This window comes from Phalaenopsis equestris, unplaced genomic scaffold (assembly GCF_001263595.1).
Source record: "Phalaenopsis equestris unplaced genomic scaffold, ASM126359v1 Scaffold000134, whole genome shotgun sequence".
NCBI lineage: Eukaryota > Viridiplantae > Streptophyta > Magnoliopsida > Asparagales > Orchidaceae > Phalaenopsis > Phalaenopsis equestris.
In genome coordinates this window covers 4,403,417-4,413,113 of record NW_018164576.1, presented here as the reverse complement: position 1 = coordinate 4,413,113, position 9,697 = coordinate 4,403,417, and the positions used below count along the sequence as shown (strand labels likewise).

Genomic DNA, 9,697 nt, shown 5'->3' with positions numbered 1-9,697 from the left:
ATTCGGTTCTGTTATTCCTCTGTTCAAACTTTGCTTAAGGCTTGAACATTGCTCAAATCATTGGTGAATCTCTTATTTCAATCTTACTTCACCTTTGTTTGAACCAATGACCGCATAGGCTTCAAAAAATCAGCTCATTTATATAATATGCCAATTATTATTTCACTCATGGCTCATATCTACTTTTATATTTCATATGTCATTTATTAAAATAAAATATTATTCATTCTGAAGAGAGAGAGCTTTGTAGATTTTTTTATTTTTTTTGAGTTTTTTTTTTCCGGCATGTTTTCTGTTGAAAAATGAAAATTATTTTTGTTTTATTTTCAACCCGAGAATTTGAGCAGAAGGGATTTGTAGACATATTTCGCTCTTTTCATCAATCAAGCCTCACATTATACTTTCCAGCTCCAGTGGAAGCCCCAAAAACAAAATTGTCGGCTCATGTTCATTTCATCTGACTCATCATGCCATAATTCCCCCATACTGCTCCACATGCGCATAAACCGTCGCCTGCACCGCCACGTCGGACTCAATCACCACCCGGTTATCACTCACTTTCCTCAACGCATGCTTCGGGAATTCCGAACCGGCGAGCAGCGAATACTGCACCTGATCGATCCTGTTCGGAAACAAAAGAACCGGGCTGAAATCAACAGTCCACGTCGTCCCGTTCCCCCGCACCGATGCCTTCCCCACCGTCGATCTCACCCTCATCCCCTCCACACTGTTCCGCCCCACCATCACCTGATCAACGGCCGTAAACGCCCCGCCGGACTCATCCAACCGCACGATATCGACACCGCCACCCAAGCCGGAGAATACATTTTCCACTATATTAATGCCCCTTAACACCCCTTTAACTGACTTAAGCACCACATTAGCATCCCCTAAAAAGAATGTACCCGACACGTGTAGCTGAACCGGGTCCTCCGACACGATACTGTTGTAATCCAAGTAGCAGTTAACGATTCGTGTCTGAGTCAGACCCGGCGATTTCAAATATATCCCCATCCCGCCGAAAGCGGACGCCTTGTTGTAGCAATGAACGCCGGTGAGGATGTTGGCTGGGCCGGCGATGAGTATCCCTATGGCGGCAGAGAATATGACGACATCGGTGACGATATTGTCATTGCCGGTGAGGCTGATTCCGGTTCCGGTGAAGGACTTCTCTTGGGGATGTGCGCCGGCAGTGATTTGTTGGCCGATGAATGAATTGGTGATGAGGGTTTCATGTCCGGAGCGGACGGAGATGCCTTCGGAGGTGAAGCGGACGATGTAGCAGCCGCTGATGGTGGTGCGGAGGGAGTTTATGACGATGATGCCACCTGCGCGGTGGTTGGCGTCAATCATGAGGCCGGAGAGCGTGACGAACTCGAAGTTGTAGTTGGAGGTAGTTGATTCCGATGAGTTCGAGCCAAGCTCAATTATGTAGCGACCGGCGGGGAAATCATCGGAGGCTCGAAGGGTGCCTTGGTGGATCTATTCAGATAAAAAAAAAGGTTGTCAAAATATATAGCATGGATGAACGCAAACAAGTCTAGCTAAAATGTTGGTCTCGATTATTCTAATGGTTTTATGAATTATTAAGCAAATTTAATTTTAATTAATATAAATAATATTAAAAAGCTTAAAAATTTATAACTAAACTAATACTAATCATTATTTATTAAAAAGTGCTCATTAATTATTAATTAGCTTGACTTGGTCATAACTAATAAATTTTGTTTTGTAATGATATAGTTAGAATATTTTTCTGTAGTTTTTTTTGAAGAGGAGAGGCACTAATTAAATGTCATTATAGGTAAAATCATATAAAAGAACCTTTTTTTAATAAATATTTATCATATATAACTATATTAAATTTTAGGAGCATCTAACCCCCCAAAATACATCTTCAGTGTTTAAGCCAAATCTTAATTAATATAAATAAATACTTTAAAAAAAATAATTTCTATTAAGACGTGCATTCGTATTATCCCTTTGGATTAGAGTTCTTTAAATTTAAAAAAAATCAACTTAACGCGCATAATTTTTTTTAAAAACTAATTCATCAATTTATTTATTTATTATAAAACAATAAAATTTATATTTTAGGCTAAATTGTTGCGTTAAATAATAATAAAATTAATTGATCATAATTAAAATCTTATTAATTCCGAATTTTTTTATTGAATAGTAGATGAAAAATAATTTCATTAATTATTAAGGCTAATTATTTATAATGTACATAAAAAGCATATAAATTCTTAAATAGTATTAATTATAAATTAGAAAAAAAAAGGTTCGACGAAAAATAATATAACGTACAATTCTAAGTTGAGATTAACGGCTGTTGATTTGGTCGTACCTTAATATTTCCAATCGGATTGGAGGGGAGAGTGAGCGGGCTACTTATGAGGTACGATCCGCCGCCGAGATTGAGCTCGGAGCCGCCGAGATCGGCGATTTGGGACATCAGACGGCGATCTTCCAGCGACGCGCAGGCGTCGGCAAGAGCCCGTTTAATCGCTTGCGTCGAATCGGCGATCCCCCTCGGATCGGCACCGTAGTCCATGACGCTGTAGACGCGGGATCTCAACTGCGACGAGGAAGAAGAACTCTGCTGCATCATTCAATTGCATCCATTAGACAAGTGAGATTGATAAAAAAACTGTTAATGGAAGTATTGAAAAAAGGAGAGAGGATTGAATACCGGCGTTGAGAGAGGAGGAGCAGCGCCAGCTGCGAGGGAGGCTAAGATGCGCTCGGAGCGTTGGCGAGTGAGCTGTTGACGGCGGAGGACATGGCCGGAATTGCTTGAATGAGCGGTGGCGGCGTCGGAGAAGGTGAAGATGGCAGCGAGAGAGAGGGTGAATAGAAAGTAATGAGCCGGACGACCGGTGGGAAGTCGCCCGCTCATCATTATTCTGCTTAGGAGAAGGGGAGGAGTGGAAGAGAGGAGGGGATGGAGGTGGGAAATGCCGTCAAAGGTTATTTATAAAATATTAAGGTTGATGACCCCATTTAATTTAAAAAAATATGCCCTTCTTATAATATATAAACCCCAGAGAAAATGTAAAAATATATAACATAATATATGTTGAGGCTATATATATATATATATATAGACCATCTGAAATATTGATATTTACAAATTAATCAGGTGTTTCTTTTAAACTATAAGGCCAATGTATTTAAGTCTGTCACTATCATGCTATTGAGAATTTGATAAAAAGGAAAAGCATGGCTTGGGTTTTTACAATGAGTTTTGATACTTGAGTGAGGATTTGAAAATATGATGAAAATGGTTGGTTGATTTGTAAATAGCAAGTTTGGGAAGATTTATATATCATAGCTTTATAGAAATAGAGAACCCTAATGCTAACAATCAAACAAAAGTTTGGACATGTTCGGTTACTTAACATTTCTCAGTCATCGACATGTAATTCGATGACTTGTAATTCACACGAGAAATTCTATGACAAAGTCTAGCTCTCCAACTAGTTCCTTCAAATTAATAATGGAAAATTTATATAATTAAATTTAAATATGTTATTTGTTCTCTAATTTTGAATTCCAAATGAATTTAGTCAACACATAATCACGTTTAAGAAAAATAAAAATCATTGTCTTGTTCAATCACACATAACCTTGATCGACATAAGTCCGTCCATATTAATTATTCTTCAACAATTGATAGAGTACACGCAAAATTGTATGATGATGTACAATTTATACTATTAAAGAGAATTCAATCACTCAAGTTGTCTAATATGGACTCTTAGAGTCTGTTTGGGGTTATTGCAGTTAAACAAATTCTTAGAGAAATGCTTTGAGAATTATAAATATATATTAAAAAAAAAATTAGGCAACCGATTTATTACAATGCTATCGAACTTTAATAGCCCTGGTTGAAAAAATCAGCTTTCAGTCATATTAATTTTTAGAAAACAACAAGAAAACAATTTTCAACACAAAACTATTGTAATAGTCTGAAATGCAAAACAAACAAAAAATTATCCCAAAGAGACCCTTAATTGAGAATGATCACATTTTGTGATATTAAGTAAGGTTTTTGGATTTCTAATAAATCTCATATTTCAATTCATAGAAAATCCTCATTTGAATTTGTTAAAATAAAGTCTATCTTAATTATACTCAAACTTTGATCTAAAAGTAGGTTAATAGGAGAGCCCTAGTTTTGAAATTTATAGTACATGTACCAATTTTAGTAAATTCGTGAGCTTCTTACTACAATAATAATAATAATAATAATAATTATTATTATTATTATTATTATTGTAGTAAGAAGCTCACGAATTTACTAAAATTGGGGATTTTGGTGCAATCCACAAATAATTTTGAATCTAACACTTTTCCCTCTAAGAATTCTAAACACATAACAAAGTAGCTCTAATATGTAAACCCAAATCATTTAACATTCATGGGCTTAAATTGTGTGATTTGATTTTGAGCCGAGCTTCGATCACCCTGAAAGATTTGGATATAACTCAAAATCTGCTCGTGAATTGTCGTATTAGATTTCATAGCATCTTGGCTCAAAATTGAATTAAGCTTAATCAAACTTGATATCAAAATGTATTGGCTTGAATGGAATCACTTGGATCAATTCTAGTTTGAAAATCAGAATGAGTTTATTTTTTTCGATTGAGTCAGCGTAGAATTAAAGAATATGAACAAATTGTTAAAAAAAAAGAATCATTTCATTTAAACATTTTAAAGATTTAACATTCTCTATCAAACAAAATTTTAAATATATAAAAAAGAGTTTGATTAAAAAACAAATTGAGCCGATCAAAAGTTAGTCCAAGCCAATTCATTTATGGCTCGAAATCAACTCGAAAAATTTTTTATTCATACTTTCAGCGTTTAGCTCGAGCCACCTGCTTCAGTCCAATCCCGATTCAAGCCAAATTCAAATCAATTTTCAGTGATTAGTGGTCCTCCAAGCTAAACTCTCGGCTCTACTTTGGTATCTTGTATTTTAGCGATTTTGCATTTATAAAATTCATTTTGTAAAGATGATCAAAATAATATTTTGATGATGACAAAATCAAATTCTAAAGTTCTGATTAAATTCGTAATGTTCTTGTTCTAAAGCTGGGTCAAAATGTATACTTGATCAAGTCAATTTTGTCAATCATTTTAACTCAACATTGGGAAAAAAAAAATCTGTTTCAATATTTTTATCAAGTTAAATTAGACCACTCATAGCAAAGGCATATAACAACAACGCTTGAAAAACATTTTCTTCGTGAGGTGTTGGGTCCCCTCGGCCTCCTTCTTAAGTGTAATTCTGGACTGTTGAGCCATTTGCCCCCAACTTTGAGATATGAGCCTTTGTCCTGATTGTGTGGTATCTGGGGCCTCTGGCCGACTGACTCCCATGATATGCCGGCTGGTCTGGAAAGTGCAGCTTACGTCAATCATTCATGCTTTAGTCATCGCTGCTTGGCCCAAGATTAGTCACTCTTAGGTGCCAGCGACCCACCACGCTTCCTTGATTCCTTAACACCTATCTATTGACTTTTGGTTTCTGGTTCTGGCAACCCCTTGGATGCCTGATAATGCCATCCAATCACCCGTCTTTATTTGATCAGAGTCATTGGCTTCATGATTGTTTGAGAAGCTTACTTTTTTCTTATGTACACTAATTTATACAAACTTTGAGGGACATACATACCATTCAATTTCTATGTATTTATATGTCTAATATTTAAACTTTAATAATATATATCATTTTACTTATGTTTGAAAAAAATGTATCTCACTATTTTAAAAGTTATAATAGTAATATTTTTGTTATATAATGTAAGAGAACTTTAGGTGTTAGTAATGTAAATATATAGGAATTGTGTGGTATCGTTATGTATGTAAATGTCCCACATTATAAATATCTTAATTTAATTTGATACAAATTATTCTCCCACCATTCTTTCCTTTTTTTTTTACTTCCCACTTAACTAAATAGGAAATATTAAAAAAAAAAAAAAGGAAGGCCGGCAGCTTCTAATTGTGATAATCTTTTGAACTTAGCGCTGCCTTAATGCAGCTCTACTGCCAATTGCATTCCCTACATGGCAAGAAGAGGCAAAAGATACTCTTTTACATGAATATATGTCAAATGTACTATTAATTAAATTCATTGTTGTTTTAAGATTTTAAGCTTTTAATTAAGAGTTAATCACTTAATATTTCTCTGATGCTAAAATTTTTATTCAGTGAATATAGGGCTGCAAATGTATTGAGTCGAGTTGAGCAGATGCTTACTCAAGCTGGAGCTTGTCTATTAAAAGCTTGATCTAGCTAAACTAGAGCTCAATTCGAGCTTTAAAAGAGTGTTCAAGCTCTAGCTCGTCTTCTACTGTATCCAGGCTCATATTATATAGGGATTATTGAGATTATTAGCGAGCACCAAGTTCAACACAACAAATAAATCATAATCAAGCTTTATAAGAGTAGCTTTTGTTCGGAAAATCAATGTGTTGCATTAAACTAGTTATGTTAAGTTTAAAAACAAATATTTAGATGATACTATTTGTGAAGGAGTCTTAATAAAGTTGTAAAATAACATTAATAAGGCTTTGTTGAGCATTTTAAGGAGCTTATTCATAATTTTTAAACTGAACTATTTACAAACATAAATGAATTGATTGACAAATTATTTAAGTTTGTTCAGTTAGCAACAAAGTGTTTAGAAAAGTGCTTAATTTGTTTGATTAATTGATAAAATGATTGTAAACGAGCTCTAATTGATTATAATTGTTTTGTCCTATTTCAACACTACCAATCTCTGCATCATGAAGTTCTCCTTACAATACCAAATGGTAAACTGCTCCTCTTTGATATGCTATTACTCCACATATATCTCGCAATCTCCTTACAAACAATCTTTGTGGCATTCACAACACTCGTCCCCTCGGGCATCTCCAACAACAACAAATATTTATGTATTTGCTCTCCTTTCTTTTATCGTGATGCATGTATTATAGCCAAGAGCCATAACCTTCTTTTATTTTTAAAATTAATAGACGATAGTAGGAGATATTATGACTTATTCGTATCGATGTATGGAGACCTTCCACAGTCCCCTCTAATCAAAATATTTGATACTATATTTCATTTATTGATGATTTCTCATACTATCACTAAGTATTTTATATGATCTACGAATTTTAGTTTTTCTCTCACTTCATAAAGTTTATAACTATAATTGAAAATTATTTCAATACTCCAATCAAATACTTCACTCTGATGGAAAAGGCTCTCAACTCTCCCTATATCTAAAACAATATGATATTTTACATCAGTTTGGTTGCCAGCATACCCTTTAATAAAATAAGATTATCGAACACGTAAATCTTCACCTAATAGAAATAATGAGAACCCTCTTCTTCAATCTCACTTATCTTATTATTTATGGTGAGAAGCTCTCCTCATTGTTGTCTTTCTTATCAACCCTCTTCTCACTCGTAGCACTAATAACACCTCTCCTTATCAACACCTATATCACAAACCACCAAACTATACATATCTCAATGTCTTTGGATGCATGTATTTTGTATATCTCAAACCATTTTCACCGCATAAACTTGCTCCAAGCTTTGCTTATAATTTCTTCTTAGGTTTGACATGTGTGAATTGTGTGCTAAAAATTATTTACTTCTTCTTGCAACTTTTTCTATTATTTATTCATACTTATGCTTTTTTTTATGAATTTTTGTGCAAATTGGTGAGAATTGTAAAGAGTCCGTAGCTGTTATTGGAGCGAAGAAGGAAGCTGGCTCAGAGATGTATCTAAATGGAGCCACCAACCACCATAGCCTAAATGGCCATATCTAGAGCCTAGGTGACAGTTTTTGGGCGCCTAATCGCCGCCCATGTGGCCAACCCATGTAAGTAGTATAAAACATGGCGCAAAGGCGCCATGTTTGAAGCGCCTAAGCGCATCCCTTCTTTATTGAGGGAGCAACACTCTCGCACACCAAGTAAAACCGACTCTGGAGAGTTACCATGATTTCTGCCTGCATGGGGTCTTCCTAGTTTATAAGAGAAAAAAATCGTCGTGAAGAAAGTTGCTCTTGACCATTTGACGTTATTTCTCCTGTTACTCTTTAGCTTTCCTTAGAATTTGTGAGTGAGAAAGCAAATTTGCAAGATAGTGGTGAGGGCTTTGCGAGCAACTAATTAGAGAGATGGGAGGATTGCCTCAGGGAGACCAAGAAACTCAAAGTGGAGATCATAAACTCACAATAGGTGTAATTTATATTCTTTTTCTTTCTAAAATCTTATTTGTTTTGCTTTAATTGAATGAAATGTTGAATTTCATGTTTCAAAGAATGAGTGGTCACTAGACTTCTTTTCTCTTGACTCATGATTAAAAATCTAGGGTTTGATATTGAGTTTTGACTTGTTCAAAATAATGTTTTGGTGAAAATTTATCTTTTTAAAACTCCATGTACATTTGATCTAGCCAATTAAATAATCAAAACAATTGTTCAAATAATAATTTTAGTTGCTTTAGCAATTTTTAAATGTAATTAACACCATCGCCAGCAACCATCTGATGCCTGCAACCTGTCCCTGCCAATCGCTTCTTCCACATAGCCTGTCATTTTCCTCCCGCTCCCAAAACAAAATAAAAATAAAGCATTTTTATTAATACAAACATATCTCATTTAAAATTAAAATATTAATAAAATACAATAATAAAAAACAAAAAAAAATACAAAATAAAAACAATATCAAGATCCCAAAATTATTGCTTAATTCATCATTAACTACTTAAAAATTTCAAATTACCTTGAAAAGGAAATATGATTAGCAATTTGGCAAACACTAAACCCATATTATTAACTGAGCTAAGATCAACCTTAATGCATAATTTTATTGCAACAAACGGCTCGCTTGATTCCAAAGAGGATTGGAATTAAAAATCATAATTTTTGGCATAAATCAATCTCACCCAAATGGTACGTAGAAATATAGAGAGACATTAACCAGTCAACACGCTACAATCGGCATGCTGAAAATAAAAATTTAAAAAATAAGATAATTTATCTCTAAAAGCTTCCAAAGGCTTCCAAATAATAATTATAAAATTTAAACATATATAATAAGCAGGGCTCTGACTTAGTATACAAAGAGACCAGATCGAAACAATTATATTTTCATAGTTTTATTGTCTGACACAAAAGGACAAGACTGTCAAAGTTCAAGTTTGCCATTTCGCATGTCTTTTTGCATCATGTTGATCCAAATGGATCAAATTAGAACATCATGTTAGTTAAATTCTATGCAAAGAGGTTTAGTGCTCTTTTTTTTTCTCCACATTTGTCGCTAGGGCTGAACTTTGAAATTATCAGTGAGAAGATATAGAAATATTACTAATAGTATGAATTGAATTTGGTAGGGGAAGAGAAAAGATTGAGTATCAATGCTCTGGTTGATCCTTGGTCAATCATCTTGGAGAATGGTGAATCAAATTGAGTTATATGTAGGTAGTATGAGAGAGGGTAGTGAGTAGACAGGGGTATTGGGCACGTGGCTCAACGAGCTCTCAATATTCTGTTTAGTGGGCGGGATTGGTTATGCAATTTAAAATAGAAACCAGGCTCAAGTCCAGCCTGGAGAAACTTTGTTGACTGATCAAAACTCGAATCATACCGACCCACCCAATACCTTAATATACACA

At 34.5% G+C, this 9,697-nt stretch overlaps 1 protein-coding gene across 1 annotated transcript; it reads right to left on the bottom strand.

The window, feature by feature from the left end:
- Positions 1–376: 376 nt before the first annotated feature.
- Positions 377–2,905, bottom strand: LOC110021433 (polygalacturonase QRT3-like). Its single transcript, XM_020719917.1, has 3 exons — positions 2,696–2,905; positions 2,351–2,605; positions 377–1,482 (listed from the first exon to the last, which is right to left on the bottom strand). Exons 1-3 carry the CDS (start codon positions 2,903–2,905, stop codon positions 466–468), a joined length of 1,482 nt encoding a protein of 493 aa, XP_020575576.1. The 3' UTR covers positions 377–465.
- Positions 2,906–9,697: the final 6,792 nt, after the last annotated feature.

Coding starts and splice junctions, on each gene's coding strand:
- LOC110021433 (XM_020719917.1), bottom strand. CDS start 2,905: ATGATGAGCGGGCGACTTCCCACCGGTCGTCCGGCTCATTACTTTCTA. Junction 2,606..2,695: donor CTCCTCCTCTCTCAACGCCG/GTATTCAATCCT, acceptor TGAATGATGCAG/CAGAGTTCTTCTTCCTCGTC. Junction 1,483..2,350: donor ATCCGATTGGAAATATTAAG/GTACGACCAAAT, acceptor TTATCTGAATAG/ATCCACCAAGGCACCCTTCG.